Source organism: Lycorma delicatula, chromosome 8 (assembly GCF_047948215.1).
Source record: "Lycorma delicatula isolate Av1 chromosome 8, ASM4794821v1, whole genome shotgun sequence".
Classification (NCBI taxonomy): domain Eukaryota; kingdom Metazoa; phylum Arthropoda; class Insecta; order Hemiptera; family Fulgoridae; genus Lycorma; species Lycorma delicatula.
Genome location: NC_134462.1, coordinates 96,194,471 through 96,214,343, shown reverse-complemented (window position 1 = coordinate 96,214,343; position 19,873 = coordinate 96,194,471). Strand labels below are relative to the sequence as shown.

At 26.4% G+C, this 19,873-nt stretch overlaps 1 protein-coding gene across 2 annotated transcripts in view; it reads left to right on the top strand.

Moving 5' to 3' along the window:
- Best2 (bestrophin 2) overlaps positions 1–16,806 on the top strand; it is a 380,716-nt gene extending 363,910 nt beyond the window's left edge. For both annotated transcript variants that reach the window (XM_075372465.1, XM_075372464.1), the window contains exons 8-11: positions 2,076–2,312; positions 4,260–4,539; positions 6,654–6,817; positions 8,674–16,806. In XM_075372465.1, coding sequence (XP_075228580.1) covers positions 2,076–2,312; positions 4,260–4,539; positions 6,654–6,817; positions 8,674–9,081 — 1,089 coding nt within the window. In that variant the 3' untranslated portion in view covers positions 9,082–16,806. The remainder of the gene's footprint in view (positions 1–2,075; positions 2,313–4,259; positions 4,540–6,653; positions 6,818–8,673) is intronic.
- The last annotated feature ends 3,067 nt before the right edge of the window (positions 16,807–19,873 follow it).

The following is a 19,873-nucleotide window of genomic DNA, read 5'->3' as shown; positions in this document are numbered from 1 at the left end:
TAGCATTAATCAATAATAGACAATATTAACTATTAAACTACTACCAAAAAGTGGATGTGTACTGCTAAACCAAATTTTTATAGATTTTAAGTTGTTAATAAAAATAGTATTGCTACAAATAACTACATATTTATTATACTTTACATCACAGTATTCTTTATACAGTCAGAGAAGCTAATTTTAATTTAGATCAGTTACAATTTTTTAGTTGATTATGTCTCAGAAATGTTAATTGATTTAGTTTAGAATAAAAATTATTTTCTCATGTTTAGTTTATTATTTTTTTTTTTAATTTTAGGTTAAAATCTGAGAACCCTCTGTTTGTTTTTAGTCAATTTTATTTACACCAATTTTCTCCGAATTAACTATTCAAAATTGCAATTTGCTATGTTCATGTCTGTGATGGTCAGAAGTGATATTAATTCGAAATTTAATTTTCTGTAAAACCCGCTGAACCAACTCAAACCACTTAAATGCTAATTAAGCGTTTTTTTTAATTTGATACGTTATCTTTGCAATTATTCTTAGTAGTTGCCCTATTGATGATGTTTAATTTATGTAATAACATTTAATTTTAAAATTTCATTCATGGATTACAAAAGTTTAAATTTCAAATTAATTTTTTTTTAAAAGTTTATTTATTCATTTATTAGCATTTTAACAAAATTAACTTGCACAAAATCTAAAAAACTGTTACAGCTTCCTTTTTTTAGCTTTTCTGAAATACTAATGGAAAATAATGATGGTACACTCCTAAATGTTATTAATTTGTTATTTTTAGGTAAATATGAAATAAAACCATATATTTGTTTTGGAAATATATTTTCCAATTAAGAAAACAAACTGATTTTTTATCTTTAGAAGTTTTATAAACATCAGTGAATCTTCTTTTAAAGGTTACATAGTCAGGAAAGGTGACTCTTTCCTCTTTGAACTTAAACAGCCAGTACATTATATCTCCATCATATATTTATAAATATGAATCATCATTTAGATTTAGAAATAATTTATACATTTTTTTTGGATTTATGGTTACATTCATCATATTTGTGTAATGAATATAAGTATATTTGATGCACTGATGTGCAGTGATGCTTAAAAATAAAATTAATATAATACTATAAATTATAAATCATATTACAATATTTACAACAGTAAAACACCTTGACCTTGTGTTGTTACTACTGTGAAACGGAGGTCATTATATTCTAAATTATAAAAGTAGAATTCAAGGTTTCATATTAATTAGATTCATATAATTAATTTAAAGAAAACAGTGATTAATTTTTTTTTAAATAAATCATTAAATTAGTTGCTATAAAAAACTTAAAAGAATTACATTTATATAGCCTAATTGTACTCATGGTATTCTATGACTGATTGCTGTTTTTTTTTAATTAATTAAAATGCAGTACATAAATAAATCATTTAATATTGTCTGTGCTGCAGTGTTGTGCCCATAATTTTTTTCCATAATGACTATATACTTTATTAACAATAGTTATTGTGTATGCATAAATTAGACGGTCAAATTAAACAATGAAAATATAAGTATACATATTAGAATTACTTCTTACATTTTTCCATATAATTTAATCATCAGGTTTGTTTATTTATTAATAAATTAATCTGTATTGATTTTAAAAATACTTTTCCTTAAAATCAATCAGTATAGATATATGAATAGTTTAGTTATCACTTGACTGTAGATAAAAATTAAGGGAAAAATGTAATATAAGCCAGACTACTTTGTGAACAAATTAAGTTATGATTTAGTTTATCACTTACATTCATAAAAGTTAAATTGTCATGCTTGATGTATTCGTTTTTGTCATTAATCATTTGCTTGGTTCAATGCACTTTCCCATTACTTGTAGTCGACTGTTAATTATGTGGCAATCTGTTACATACCTGTTTAAAGATTGCCGCATAAATTCTATATTTTCTCTTTATTTTTCTGTTCCTTCATACTTATTTGTAAATATTTTTAGGATATATATATTTTTTTCAATTTGACTGAATTTGGTTCATAAAATATGACCATTTATTAATTTTTTATTTATTGGATTTTTCAGGCGGCGTATATGATTGTAGATGAAATGCATGAAGAACATCCAGAATTATTGAAAGATCAGTACTGGGATGATGTAGTGCCAAAAGATTTACCATATACGGTCGCATCTGAACATTATAGACGTTATGAACCTAAAGGTTCAGCTGAATTCTATAAAGTTAAAGAATCTGATGCACTTTATGCTAATTTAATGAATTCACGTAAATCTGTTAATCATGACGATGTTTATGCTGACTATGTAAGTATTGTATTATATTTATCATAGTAAAGTGTGCACATTTTATTTGTATTCAATTGAGTAAATAAATTTTGGAATATTGAATTATAGAGTGGGGTGTTAACCTACACTAATTATGCCAGTACAAAAGTCCATTTATGATTTTACTAAAATAAAGTTTAAAAAAATTTTCAGTTTCATTATTTAAAAATTTTAATATTTTGAATACTAAGAAATTTTTTTATAATGTATTTAGTCCTTTTATCGAAAAGATAAATAAAATTTATCCTTTAGCCAGCTACATAAATGTAATTAATTGTGTGGACAGTTATATTTACATTTATAAATGATGCTGCAAAGATAACTATGATTTTTGTTAAACTGAATTTATACATAAATGTATATTATTTAATTTTATTATTATTACTACTTCTCTGGCGATTTTGGTTTAAGTTGCATTACAGCAGTATCAAAAATCTGCTGGGAAATAGACCATTTTTAATTATTTTATTTACTTTTGAAAATTAATTTCTAAACAATTTTTTTTTTACATTCTGCCTCTTTTCATGTCAAAATAATATTTTCTAGCATATTGATTAAGGATTAAAACTAAAGAAAAGAAATTCACCAATTAATCTCTCTCAATTTTATATACTGGTTATTGGCTGTGAAACATTACAGGGAAACTGTGAAGAGTAATTGTTAAAAATTCTGATGTTCAGAAGAATTTTTTCATTGCAGATTTTTTTGTATAATATTCTTTTTATTTAAGCATTTCATATTTCCAATTGGTCTAAGAGTAGAAAAAAACAGATATGAAAAGGTAGAGAGAAGCAAGACATTTGTTATGCTTATAAAGAAAATTAAGAAATGTTAATGATAAAAGAAGGATATCAGAACATTTGTAGAAAATTTAAAGCAACCAAAGAAGTCTGTTTGTGATGTAAAATGAAATTATGCTCTACAATTTATTATCGTTACATATAATATTTATTATCTATCTAGTAATGAGTAAATAATCAAATACTTAATTATTATCTGAGTATAAAAAACAAGTACTGTTTTGGAAATATTAGTTTACTGCTAAAAAATGTAAGGTCATTGAACAACATAAAAGGCACCTGACTGAAAACAAAAATATGATAAATAATAAGCAATCTAGAAGAGAGTGTAAACCACTTCTTATCTGTTAAAAGAATGAAAAAGGTCTTTCAGAAGGTCTGAAATATATACTTAATGGATTTCAAAATATATATATATATCTTTTTTGGTAATTTTCAAAATATTGCCAATTATGTGTGTAGTTTCAATTTCCAATTTCACTAAATGTGAATAATAGATTAAGATTTTCCAAAGCCCTTAATCAATATACCTTGGAAATGTTGGATCAGTAATAAATGACAGGAAAATGCATTATGATTACTCTAGTATACCCTAAATGTAAATGGCTTATAATTGCATCTTTTTGGCAATACAGTGTCGTCTCTGCTTGCTTGTTGTTGGCAATGGCCAGTTGTTTTCACTCACCGAATGATGTTTAGCTTAAACAGCACTTGCTCCATTATTTTTAGTTGATTTCATAAACCTCTTTGGCACTTAAGTTGACTCATTTGGTTCTTGTTTTGATGTGACCAGGATTATAATAAACGTTGTCATGTGATTTACAGTAATCAAGTGTTGTGATAAATATATGTATATCCAAAATTTTGTTTTTCTGAAGAAGTCAAAATTAAAAATAAATTTTTAATTTATTTTTAAAAAAGTTAATTCATTAAAAAATTCTCCCTCTCCCCCATTAGAATGTAAAATAAGTGAAATTTTAAATGAATTTTATAAAAGTCATTACAAGTACAAAATAAAAGTAACCTTTTAAAATTATTTAAGGATCAGTCCCTACAATTTTATTAATATTAATATGAATTGTGTAGTTTATTAAAATTCATGTTTTTTGTTTTTTCCTTTGTGTAGGAGAGTGTAGATACACCATTGGTTGAAAGGCGTAAAAACTGGTTCCAACGTCAGATGCAGAGGGTCGGTTCAATAAGATCTTCCTCAACAACTTATTCATCTGGGTTATTTAGAAGGCCACGACACAATTCTGTTTACTCCAGTCCTGATAATGGAGCTGTGTTACCGGTCACCATACATGGAGCTGGAAATAATAATAACAATAATCCTGGCAATCCTCATAAAATGTCTATATATGATAGAATTATAAGACGTAAATCTACTAGACAAACTAGACCTGGTAATAATAACTATTATATCAGTTAAGTTTTAATTTTAACGCACTACTGACTGTAAAAATCTGGTTGATATTATCCTTCCAGATGAACATTTTTCTTTAACTTGTTCATGCTTGAGAATTATCATTCATTTTAGAAAACATCTGTTACTACCTACTTGTCTTGTATAATTTCCTATTTTGAACCTTAATATCTTTCATCTATTTTCATCACATTTCCATTTCTCATCCACTATTATTGCAGTTCACTATTCAGTGTTGAGGTTTTTTTTTATTGTAATAGAAATTGTAGGACATTAAATCTTACAGGCTTTTGTCATATCCGTAATGACCACTGTATTCCACAGAATCTACAACTCAAGTTGAGCTTGAGTTGTAGATTTCCTTTTATTCCCCAAGTACTGACAAAGTACTCAAGCTCAACTTGAGTTGTAGATTCTATAGAATACAATAGTCATTACAGATATGGCAAAATCCCCTAAAACTTTTAATGTCCCAGAATTTCTTGGGGAATAAAAGGAAAATAGAGGAAAACATGGGAGATCTAGTTGATTTTAGAATGGGAAAAGGGTTTGGGTATCTGAGGATGCTGACATCAACACTGTTACAAAATAAACTGGAATTTTTTTTATTGACTGGGGAAAAGCACTTGACATAGTGGACTGGGATTGCTGTTGTAAGTCTTGAAAGCCTTATAAAGAAATTTTACATAATAAAAAAGAAGTATAGTAGTAGTTGTAATATAAAATGATGAAACAAAAGACAGACATTGATGGGGAATAAGATAAGGATGTTGTTTGCATCAATTTTCTTTCAAAACACATACTGGAAAGTGGACAGAAGAGACAATAGAAAATCAAGTCATTGTAGGAAGAGGAGGAAAAATCTAAAAAAAAATCATGATATGCAGATGACATGTATTGGAAAAATCAGAGAAGAAACTGCAAATCATGTGGCCAAATACTGTGACAGTGCAAAAGAGTTTTAATTGAAGGTAAATGTAGGAAAAATCAAACTGATGAAAGTCAGCAAAAAATAAGAAAGGAAAGACTAAAATACAGATAAAGTCTTTGTTAAAGTGTTTGGTAATCTGACTGCTTAGGAAGGAAGCTATAAAAAAACTACAATCTATGAGGATAAACAATTTTGGAATATGAAAAGATTGCTGACAGTAATGAAGATTCTGAATGAGCTAAAGAAGTGGTTTGCCAGATTTTTTCCTGAGAGTGTTATTATATAGATGTGAATCATGAACAATCAGAAAGAAGGAAGTACAAGAAATAGTTTTGAAATATGTAATATGGAAAATGTGAAATGGATTGATAAAAAGAGAAATTAAGGAGTATTGACAAGAATATGGAAGCAACAGAACTTGCTGAAGAGATAAGAAACGAAGAAACTATCTTGATTGTGGAATGTATTATATAAAATTATTTTCAGTGAAACATTAGAAAGGGAAGTAACTGAAAAAAAATGAAAAAAATTCTTGAACCTAGAAAAGTAAAGGGCTATCAGTTGAGACATACTGGAAAAGAGATCACTTAAGAAAAATGATTTTCAATGCAAGGCAATTTTGAAAAGAGGGAAAATAGGATATATGATATCACAATCTGCTCTAATTAGAACAAGAATGTTTTTTTTCTAAAGTGGAAATAACAACAAATAATAATAATTAAGTTAGAGGTTCTTTCAAAGAAATTTTATGTTGCAATGTGCTAATCACACGGATTTGCACATATTTAGTTGTGAATAGATTATGCTGTCCAATCTTGCAGTAACTTATTAACAGAAAAAAATAGAGGGAGATGGAGAAATTTGTAAACATGATTAAACTTGGCATTTTGTTTGATCTGTTATTAAGCAAACTTGAACCCCAAGTTAAATTAAAGTAACAAATAGACATTACAATCTTTAAATAATTCAAACTTAGTAGCTTTAATAATAATAAAAAAAAACCATTATTAACTAAATATTATTAACTTCATAGGAAACTATTGATTGGATAGTCATGTACAGAATTAATTTAAAAATGTTTTTAGACTTCTGAAAATTATAAAGTAAGGTTACTGTAATTAAAATTTATCGTAATTTTGTTTTATTTCATTTCATTAATGCAGGTAAAATGAATGGATCGGTACAAGGAATGAAAAATCGTCCCAGAATTCCAACACCAGATGTTAGTAAGGAGCCAAGTGATAAAGATGGAAAATTGGCTAATATGGTAAATAACCATAATCATCCTCAGTCTTATCCAATTAATACTGAACTTCCTGTAGTACAAGTAAGTTTATCATTTTGCAGCAACATAATTATTAAAATTATAGTTCTTGATTTGATTAGTTAAAACTTCATGTTTTTTATAACAGTTTTATTTTTATATCTATGTTGGCTTCATGTTTATCCCTAATTTTTTACATTGTAAATGAGAAGCCTTTTGGTTTAGTGGTTGAAGATTGCTGGCAATATTGACTATTAAATTTATAGTCTGTTAAGAAGACGAAAACTTAGGCTATTAGAAACATATCGTATACTCACCTCTGATCATTTTAAAGTATAACATGAACACTTTCAAAGACCATTTGCTGAAATCGTATATATTATTCTAGTTTGGTATTATTAGTGAATCTTTGGTAAAATTTGATGCTATTCAACATGTTCTTGTTTCATCATAAACAAAGTAATATTAAAAAAAAAATTACATGATTGAAGGGCAGTGACTGATGTAACCAATAAGGTAAGAAAAAAATATAAATTTGCACAAGTGCATATTACTATAATGCATACAACATATTAACTGTAACGTTATACCACTCCTCCTAACCCAACAACTTCCAAAAAAGAAAATAAAATTAAAAATTATTATTTTTTTGTTATGGTATCAAAATGTAATCTTTATAAAAAATAAGGTTAAATGGTTTCTTGAACAGTTTATTGTTAAGTCTTTGTTTTGAATTGTGAATGGGTGATTTTATTTATACACTAAACATCACTGAAGTTGGATTTTAGGAATGAACACAAACAGCAAAAACTAAAGCAAATAAAACCTTTATTTGAAATATCTTTAAAAAATTAAAATAGCTTTGATATTCTTAACATTATTTTATTCAACCAACAGGAGATAATTTTCTAGATTTATCGATTCAAAACAATTTGTAAGTCAAAATTACAAAATTTGTAATTTGTTCACTTACAAAATTTGTTAGTGAAAATAGATAGAAAAAACATTATGGAGGTAGAAGATTTTATTATTTGGGAAGTAGAATTACTAAAGATGGACGAAGCAGGAGTGATATAAAATGCCAAATAGCACAGGCGAAATGAGCTTTCAGTCAGAAATATAATTTGTTTACATTAAAAATTAATTTAAATGTCAGGAAAAGATTTTTGAAAGTATGTGTTTGGAGCGTTGCTTTATATGGAAATGAAACTTGGACGATCCGAGTACCTGAGAAGAAAAGATTAGAAGCTTTTGAAATGTGGTACTATAGGAGAATGTTAAAAATCAGGTGGGTGGATAAAGTGACAAATGAAGAGGTGTTGCAGCAAATCGATGAAGAAAAAAGCATTTGGAAAAATATAGTCAAAAGAAGAGACAGACATATTAAGCATCCTGGAATAGTTGCTTTAATATTAGAGGGTCAGGTAGAAGGAAAAAATTGTGCAGGCAGGCAACGTTTGGAATATGTAAAACAAATTTTTAGGAATGTAGGATATAGGGAGTATACCGAAATGAAACGACTAGCACTAGATAGGGAATCTTGGAGAGCTGCATCAAACCAGTCAAATGACTGAAGACCAAAAAAAATCAAAATTAAAATGTAGCACTTTTTAATCAAGATATTTTTTGAACTATTTAATGGAGATTCTCCATTTCAACCAAAGTGTGTTTTTGCTAGTGGTTTACTAATTCAGATAATTTTTACAAAAAGATTAAAAAATTCTTTTTTAAATTTTATCAAATTTTCTTTTAGATGAGTACTGATATGCATGCAGGAACACTGGATCATGTAGTTTTTTAAATCCCTACAATGTCTGCTAAAATCCATTTTTTTATCAATATTATAAATGAGAATTACTCTGATAACTTGTAAAAGTTAATACTCCCATTAAAATTAACTCTTGATGTCTTTTCTTCAGGTTGTATTATCACCGATACAAGAACTGGAAGGGCACCAATCGACTGTCACTTCAATAACATCAAATAGCAGTGGTACAGCAGCTCTTGCTCAAGCTGTATTATCACCGACTTTATCATCTGCAGGATTGACTGGTGTGACTGTACCGACAACTCCGGTTACAGTCGCAGTAAGTCCAGTAACTCTTACAACAGTCTCGATGACTCAACCTCTACTGACATCGCTCGGAATAAATAGATCCCAGAGTCCAACTTCATCATTAAACCCACCAATTGTTCTAACTGAAGTGCCTCAACTAGAAAAAGATGATAGCGCATGCGGTGGAAGCTCAAGTGGTAGTATTTCAGGTGGTGAAGATCGTAGCCGTAAAGCAAGTGTTGCATCAAAACGAGGAGAAGTTTATGTTTGATAACCATTTGTTATTATAATTGAAGCCGCTCTATAAAGGTATACGTTTATGCAGCTCTGTATAAAGTGTATCATGTTATAAGACCGTTAATCTCAGATAAGATTATTTGTCTTAATAAACTTAAATGAAACCGGAAACGATACAACAAAAATATCTTGGAAGAAATAGTTTAATTTTAATACATTAAAACAAAACAGATTTTAGTTTTGTCTTGCCATAATATCAAGTATGATATTACTACTTTCAAAGAGTCTATAGTTTGTTTTAGTGGAAAATAAGTGTACTGTAAACACACCATCAATTTTTTTATGAAAAGCTGATTTTAATTAATTTCAATCAAACAAAAATGATCAAGTTAAGAAGAAATAAAAGGCATATTTAACACTATTTGATGGTATTAGTGTTAAGAATACTTCTGTGCCATTGAAAAAAAATTTACTGTAGTACTTAGAATATTATCAGCGAATGATAACCGCTCAGCTTTATAAAGCTCATTGACAATTTAGTTTTTAAATTAATTAATAGTAGTAAGCTACTTTAATTATTGTTGTACCTAAGTTATGTTATTAAGTTATTAGATTATTAATTTTATTACTTAATGCACCATTATTTTATATTAACATTATATTTCAATTAACTTCAGCATATGTTTTATTAGAATTAAAATCTTTTACATATTTTTATACAGTTTTTTAACCCTGATTTAATAGTGCATCAATATATTTAAATACATTGAGGTATCTGTTCCTTTATTAGTGAACAATGGGTGAACGATTTTTGATATAGTTAGCACACCAAACTATTCTTAAATACATGTATTTATTGGAAGTCTAACCTTAATTTCTACTATTTAGAGTTACTAATCTTATTATAGAATCTCTTATAACTGGAATAATATGAGTGGGAATAAGGTATCTGTCATTTTCCTATATCTGAAACAACAGATTTGGGGAAAAATTCTTCATATAAGTGAAACATATCTTCTGTTATAAAATTATTTCACAGAAGTTACTACATTTATTAAATTACACCACAGTGTGTGATGTATAAGTATCTGCCCCCCCCCCCCAACCCCATTTTAAGCTAACTGTAAGATCTAAGACCAAGGCTTTGTTAGCAAACTGTAAGATTTCTGATCGTTTAAATAGTAATATGGGTTCACTAATCTCAGATTAATTTATTAATTGATTTGCTGAACACTTAGGTCACTGGCTTGTTAAATTTTTTCCTTCTGTACAACAGACCCTGAAAAAAAACCAGATAGAAACGTATGGCTTGATTTTACCTATTGTAATGGCACTTTATTATTTTACTGTAATGTTGCAACTAAAAGTTGCAAAGTCAGTTAGATAGATTTTTTTTAATTATACCAATCGCAAAACATTTTGGTGTAAAGATTAATACGGTACATAAATGATAAAAGAGTACTCTTACATGAATACAGTAAATAATATCCTACAACAAACTAATCATGCGCATATTATATGTACACCATCAAGAAGTTATCTGTATTTACATAACAATTACATTATATTGTGTACAGAATTGAATACATAATTCTAGAAGTGTAAAATTACAAAAATAGTAAAACCCACAAGGTCTACTGAATTATGTGTATGTTAATACAACAAAGTGAGATAAAGTAATTCTTTATATAAATGCATACTAAAGATGCAAAAGGAGGTATAAAAAAATTTAATTTCTATTTTTTTTTTTTGCATTCTTGGTCTTTTCAGTTATTAGGGAGTTGGGATATACAAAGTTTGAATATAAGAGGTATCACTTAATTTTAAGAAGCACTGTTCACAATTATAATGCTGCTGATTCAGTAATGTATTAATTGTAACCTCTTTTTATGCTCGACTAAACAATATCTTTGAAAGATAAAAATCTGTGATATTAACGAGTAAAAATATTTATCTGACAATTACAAAGCAAGTCTCATTTTTCTTTTAAAAATTGAGTTTTTTATTATTTTTTTTATTTTACATTAGTAAGGCAGTTAAGTCTGTCTGGTTGATATAAATGAATGCTCAAGATTTCTTAGAGATCTTAATTTAATTGTTAACTTCTTCTTCTAAATTAATACAATTAAACAGAACTAATTCTTATATGTATGAAAAAAGGTGGTTGCTCATGTACTATTAGAACCAATTGCTTCTGTTTGAAACCTCACTCACGCGTAATAATGTATTACCAAAAAAATGTTTTGTTTTACACATCTCAGGATTCTAGCTATTATGTAATTAGAGTGTTTTAAGAAAATAGTTAAAAAATTTACATATTTAAAAATGTTTGTCAGTAAATGGAATAATTCTTCTGTGATTACATTACATGTTTACAAAAAAGCTAGATTATGTAATAAAAATAACAAAAATTTTCTAATTTCATATTACTTATGGTTTTATATTTTTTTTTTGGTAAAAATACCTTTATCTCAGTTTTTCTTTTATTCATTAAAATACATAAAAATATAAAGATTAGTGTTTATTGTTTTATATGAATCTTAATAATTACAATAGTATTACAATAGTAATATAGTAGTATACAATAGTAATATTTTACTTCTGTGGTAATCACTGCTTCATCAAATAATTTTTTTTTGAACACAAAATATTTTAAGTATTGAGATTGTAATTAATATGTTCATTTTTGGTCAGAATTAACTGAAATTAATTAAAATTAAGTTTTTACATGGGGATGTACTCTAAATAATTTTTATTTTTATTTATGTTAAGAAATCATTTCAAGCAGTGATCTCTACAAACATGTTAACAAAAAGTAAATAAATTTGTACCATTGAGCGTATTAAGATTTATATAATAATATTTTGCTATTAGGATGAAATTTATTTAATACTCAGTTATTATTGGTATAAATATAATTTAGTATAAATTTAAAATAATAATAACTTGCTTCACATGTTAAGTTTACAACAATTTTATTCAACAGATGAAAAATATATTTTGTTGATAAATCTCGTTTTAATAGTATAATATTTTTTATATTGAGCAAAAAGTTCCTATATATTTCCAGTTACTATTTAATACATTATGTTTTAATTTTAATTAAAACATATTTTTATCAAGTAATTTACATTAATTATATAATAGACATTTTTATAATTATTGCCAAAACAAAAAAAAGCTTCCCATGTTGTTTTATATAAGGTTTTCCCTGATTATTCAAAAGGATCTTTAATTTTTAATCACTGTTATTTATTTTTCATTAATTGTACAACTTTATTTCAGATTTGTTTAAAATAGTTTTTAATCCTTTTTCAATACTTTTATATTTTTCCTGCTCAACTATAGGCAAATTTATCTGATGCAATTCACTGATGTTTGATTTCTAAGATTTCTTTCAAAACCTTCTCTGCAATATCAAAAACATATATTCACCACCATAATCTTAGAATAAATATCTTTAATAACAGGATTTTTATATTACTATGACTGTAAAACTTAAAATAATAACCTTTTTAAATTTTATATCTAATTATGGTGCCTGCTTCTTCATTCTATCACTACTATTGCAAGAAGTTTATAAAAATGCTTAATATTGATTATCAGGTTCTTATCCTTATCTGTTTCCTTCAATATCCTGGTAAACTCTTTTTTTATGATAAGTAGAGACATATAAATTTGTTAGTCAATATTTTTTCTTGTATGTTCCCTTCACAGTCAACTTTAATATTACATATGCATCAGGAAAATTTTGCGTGACAGAATTTTAACTTTACATTTCTTTTAACAAGTACCTTAGTTCCAAACTGCTTGTCTGAATGCAGTATCATTTTGTGAAGCATATGTACAAATTGTCAAATATAATGTTTGGTTAAAGATTGAAATATGCAATTTGATATAGATTATTTTAATCTAGATTATGCTCTTTGAAATATCTGATAAATTGCAGATTACTTTCTGTATAATAATATAATACTGGAGCTTTTTGCTCATTCTATTTTGAGAAATAACCCTATCCAATTGCGAGTAGAAAATATATTTACAATATAATATAATTACATTTTAGTTTTAGATCATTTTTTAATATTGTATTATGTTAATATTTATTTCTAAGAAATAAATATTTATTTCTTAGAAAAATAAATATTTATAAATAAATATTTATTTCTTAGAAATAAATAATTTTTTTTTTAAATCAAATAACATTAGGTAGAATATTACACACAAAATTGATAATGGACAATTTTAAATTTAATTTTTATTAAGATTATATTTTCTTTTTAAAAGAAATTATATTGAAAATATACAATATAATTTTTTTTTATTTCTAAATGAACAAAATTTAACTCTATTCTTTTTTATATTCGAATAGCATAGCTGTTCGAATACCTCTTCTGAGCTCACGAACAAATTTTCTTTTTAGACATTAAAGAAAACATTACTGACATTTTTTAAACTATTTATTTATTTATTTGTTTTTTAATGGAAACTTTTATTCAATAAATAATGAATATCATGTTGTAATAAATAATACATAGTTTTCATAATTTATTATAAAATCACTGAGTGTAGGAGTTGAACTATATCATTACTCTAATCAATACTAGCCACTCCAGTTAAATGTATTTTTGGGGGGGGGGGCGAAAGACGTTTTCATGTTATCATCAACCTATTATATGTAATAACTAGGAGTATTAAATTGATGCATTTCTACAATCACAAAAATAAATTTATATTCATTATTTATTCAGTGTACAGATTGAAACACATTTTTCTAAATGCAATAATCTTTTTTAAAGTTATTTAAATATTGTAAGCATCTTTTAAGGAAAAAAATGCTGAAATTGGATATCTTTTGTTAAAAAAGGTTAATATTTATCATGTTGATTTTTTTTTACATAATTTTGATTTTTAATCACTTTTATAGAGAAAAACACCTTTAGTATGAAAAAAAATAAATAAATATATATATATATATATACACACACATTTTTTTTTGTTTATTTATTTACTTTTTTTTTTTTTTTGTGACATGGACGTTACTAATGACAATGTATGCAGTACTGAAAAAGTATAGGTTTAATACATATGTGTATAAATAAACTGACTGACAGTAATTAAGTCATCTAATAACTGAAGAATACACTGTTCAATGGAATTAAGTTGCAGCAATGATAGGGTTAATGCAATAACTAATTTTTATCACATTAAATTCGATCTCTGGCATCCAGAATTTTAGAAAATACCAATAAACATTCTATTTGTGAACTGACAGAATGTTAGTAATCTACAAAAAAAAAATTAAATGGTTAAGCTTTATAACATCTTTTTTTTTTAATAAAGCATTATATCTACATTAAATTCAAATTTTTTGTAAAAAAAGATTTTTTAAAATAATCAATCTTTTTTTAATAATATTAAAAAATTTCATTTTAACAAATTATTATTATTTTTTTTTAACCATAATAAAGTTTTCTACCACCACATACATCAGATATGGAAACTACTCCTCCTCCAGCAGTACCTAACAAATAATATATTATACACTTGTCTTTTATTCAATTGTTTTTGGGTCTTGTGTTTTATTCAACTGTTTTTCGAGATCCAAAAACAATTGAATTAAAGACTATCTAAATGTATTTAGTTTCTTCTCCTACATGCTATTTATTTGAAAAAGAAAACAACATGAATATAAACAACAAAATGTTTCATTTTTGTCACTTATTACATACAGTAAACATTTAAAATGTATATATAATAAAACTATGTAATGTAAAGTAACAGATCGATATACTATATACATTTATATTAGATTGCAAGTTTTAGCAATTAATTTGTAATCTTATTTTATTATATTATACTTCATGTACTTGCAAATATTTAGTCTAAGCGAAATATAATTTAATATTCCTATCATTACTTTTTATAATTGTATTTAATCTGTAAATTTATACTTAATTATATCATTAACCATGTAATACTGTTATTAAATTGAAATAATTATGTAAAATATGTCAATTACATTTATGTATATAATATTTAAAATAGATATTCATGTAAATTATATAATATTGTGATTAAATTTATATTATTTTAATTATATTATTATTATTAGTTATAATTTTACACTTATAGGATATTAAATTGACTTTTATGGTGATGATGCTCTTCGTTGGCAAGTGATAAAAACAATATTTTAATTTATGATGATGGTTTCAGTGTTGTTTGGATTGTGATTTTAAAAAAAAACAAATCTTGTAAGATATAATTACTACATTTTATTAATTAGTTAAAGATAAGGCTAGTGTGTTATAATATTTACTAAAGAACGTTTTATATTGTTAATGAATGTTGACTATTTTACTTTTCTCAACTTTAATATTCATTAAATAGTTAAGGTTATTATAAAATAAACACACAAAATCATTATATAAATTAATAGAATATTAATATTTATACTGTAGTTTTAAGATTTTAATTAATTACTGTAATTAATAAATTAATAACCGTTATTGTTTTAAATTAATTTATGATTATTATTCTATAAATAACAATGTTATATTGAATTCTTTTTATTTTGTTTAAAAATGTATATATGATACGCATATAGATAAACTGAAATAGATAGTTGACAAAATGTTGTACATTTGTTAAAGATAAACTGAAATAAATATATTTCAATAAATGAAAAATATTGTTTAATTTTTAATCGGTTATTATGATGTAGGTAAACCCAGATATTATTTTAATTTCATTGATTATAAATAAATATATTTAGATTATATAATTTTCATGGACTGTTATTTAATTTTATCATAAAACATTAATGTATTTAGTTTATTTAATTTGTTAAAGGTAGATAAATAAATGTATAAAATCAAAATGCTTTGTTTTTTTTAAAGTAATATACAGTAATTAAGGGGATAGTCACCTCAATTTCTATAAAACTTATTATTATATTCTAGTTTAAATAAATAATTTAATTTGGGTCGCTTAAAACTATCATGATTATGACATACATATTCAGTCATAGGATGTAGAAAAAAATTTAATAAAGTAAACTGCTTTGAAAATTCATTATAAAACTTTTACAGAGTGAGCTAAAAGTATAATATGAAATAAAGAAAAATTAAGTTTTGATTTCTAGTCGCCAGAATCACTTATTCTCCTTTTTTAATTGTAAATAAACCAACCATTTGTTTAATGACTGTGATTGTACTTGCAAAATAAATTGAGGGACTGCTAAGTCCATATAGCAGTACCACTTATAAAAACTAGTTAAGAAAGTATTAATATATTAACTTATACAAAAATTGGTCTTATTTTTTAAATAAACCCATTTAATTACACTGATGAACAAAATTTTGGTTTCCTAACATGTGATACATGATTTTAATCTGGATTTGATGCGAAAAACAAATACGAACTCAGAATCTGTCTATCAACCACCATTTATGAAAAATTTTTAAATTCTTTTAAAACTATGTTTTTTAACATTTAGATTTAATAAGTTATATATATTTCTCAATTGCCAGAAAACTATATTTAAGAAAAATTCACTATCTGTCATCATCTATCATATACAATAATGGTTGCTGTAGTGTAATTGTATCTTTTATCTAGTTTTAGTTTTTTGATTAAAAATAAAACATTAAAATAAGAAATGTGATGTAATATGGATAAACTGTATTTTCAGCTTCTTGTTTATTACACTACCTGAAATTACATTTTTATCTACTAAATAAATCTTTTATTCTGATCTGTGTATAATAATTCATTTTGAAGATTATGTCAGAAAAATGGGTATGTAAGTAAAGTTGCATTACTTTAAGGGGAAAAAGAGGAACTGCCCTATCATCATCGGCCTGGTTGGATGAAAGGATCCATCCTATGAAAACCTGCTGTGAAAAAACTACCTTGATCAGAGCAGCAGAATTCACAATTAATTGTAAAAAATAAAAACTAGATGTAATATAAAAATCCAATTAATTATTTAAAATATGAACATGTGAAATAATATTATTGTAAACTGGTGGGAAGATCCCTTATACGGTTTATAATTTTTTCAAAATAGTAATGGAAACATAAGGAATTTTTAAAGTATTTTGTTGATTTACAGAGTGGTGTGTGAAATGATCCAACATTTGTTTTGTCAATAATTGTTTAGGTTAATAATTATTAATGTGTTTTATGTTGGCAGAAGTGACAGCAGTTCATGAATAGTATTTTCTTCTCTTTCCAAATGCGCTGTTTGTGTATTGTTCCAATATGACTAACAGAGGAAGACTGACTGTTGAACAGCATATAAAGGCTGTTGTTTTTTAATGAAACAAAAAGTATGGTACTTACCCAAAGATGGTTTGTGCACATTTTCAAACTCTGTGGTGGCGCTCATTTAAAATACAGACTTTACAAAAAATTTAACAGTATTTGAGAGTAAGCACGAATGGCCTGCCAATGTTTGTTCTCCACAAATGTCAAAGCTGTCTTTGGAGCCCAGGTAAATTAAGAAAAGCAGCAGTGCAACTTGGGATTTCTAGGCGGCCTGTGCAGCGAATTTTAAAAACTTATTTGCATTTGTATCTGTACAAAATAACAGTGTTACCTAAATTAATAGTCGACAACAAACATGAAAAAAATGGCATTCCCTGAAATCAGGTGTGAACCAAAACATTATTGTTGAAAGTTTGGTTTACAGATGAGGCATTTTCAGCTAGCAGTTGTTACTAAACAAAATGTGCGTTTTTGGCTTCTGAAAATCCACATGTGCTTCATGAAAAGGTGCATCACGCTTCAAGAATTACAGTATAGGCCTCTATCCAAATCATGGGGTAATGGGCCATTTTTTTTGAACAGTGAACATTATTTAAAGATGCTGCATAATGATACTGTGTTCAGCTTCTTAAAAAGAGTTTCAATTAGAAAACGAGTAATAACATTAACACAGTTAATGTTATTTTACTTTCTGCATGAAACCTTTAACACAAATGTCATTTCAAACTGATTTCCTATCATTTTGTGTGTGGACAGATCTGGCCCCCCAAACAGTCCTAATTTGAATCTGTGTGATTTTCTTCGGATATTTCTAAAGGAAACAATTTTCCCTAAACATCCTCATACAGTGATGGAACTGAGAGTGCTGATCATTGAGGCGTGCAACAAGATAACCGAGGGTAAATGAGATAAAGTAAACAACATAGAAGTTCATGTTAAAGTTGCTAGACGTGATGGTGGTCATATTGAACATGTGATAAGGAGTACATAATTTCCAGGTATATAATAAACACGCGTTATTTTTCTGTATTACGATCCAAATAAATATTTTTTGATAAAACCAACCGTTGGAACGATTTTGTATGTCACCTTGTACATAAAACAGTTCTGTGGTCTGATTTTTATAGGGCTGGAACTGTATCTCTATACAAAATTTATTGTTTATTGTCACCCTGCAATAACTTGATTCCTACAGTGCAATGTAATTGGCAAACTAAGTTTTGCGTAATTACAAGTAAGATATACAGTAAATACACTTACTTATATCTATAGTGGATAAAATATTTTTAATCTTATTTCATCTTGCCAATCTAACTCAAAAAGAGAATGAAAGACATGTAAAGACATGACAAGCGAACATATAACTGAGCGAAAGGTGTTCTTTCTCGATGAAGTTCTGTTTGCAGTATTAGCACAATTCCAACAAGGTAGGATATAATTTCAAAAGACAGTCAAACAACTTAAAATGATTTAAAAGCCTTGGAGGATTACTATGCATATTCAGATTAACTTATAATCAAATCACACTGACAACAGTTCTAACTATTCACAATACTGGCAATTTCTGCTCAGTGTAAAATTTTATTTTGATTAACTCACCATACAAGCTCGAAGCATGTGTATGGAACTTGAAATGGAAATTTTATAGCGTATTAAGAATAAATACCATGATTAATATGGTAAAACAACTTGTGAAATATTAAAATAAGGAAGTATAAAATAATGAGTACTTTCAATTAAATGAACCTTTATTTTCATTCACTATCTCCCATATGTTGATTTCGCAGCTCTTTTGATAAAGATTCATTTGATTAATAAATATTCATCATTCTGTATCTGGAGAGGCTGTCATAAGGTTCTTTTAAACAAATAAAATTTACAAAAAAGCATAAACAGTCATGAAATGGAAATATGTTAGCCAAAACATGAAAACTGGCTGTGGACTCTAGAATTGGCTGATGGGCTCAAAATTTTGTAGTGTTCATTCACTTCCATTTCATTTTAGATGCTGAACTAAAGAACTTACACTTATATCCTGATGTGAATGTAGATTAAATGTAAATAAAAACATTACTGACTGAATGCCAAGTTTTTGTACTTTTACATTATCTGACAGTTTTTACTTTTAAATACCACGAGAAAGAACAATGATTACAAGAGAATTTCCCTCACAATGGATATTCAGAAAATTATACAAAAAAACCATGGAACTGTTCCTTGAACAGATACCAGTTCAGTTTCTGTGACCAGTTTCAGCTTATTAAAAAAAAGGTTAAGAGCCTACTTTAACAACTGTTTCAAACTATTTTGTAGAGGATACAAATCTTAACTTGCTGCAGCAGACTTTTATCATTTAAAAGTAAATAACAAGTATACCTTTTTGATCTAGGTAACTACATCTACACACAACATATGGAATGAATGTGGAGTGTGTGTAAAGTGGTGAAAATTCACATATAACATAGCCTGTAACAGAATTTGTCTGTTGTTAACATTTTGCAATGCACACACTGATGTTTGAGGATTCTAAAAAAATTAATAAATCACACTAT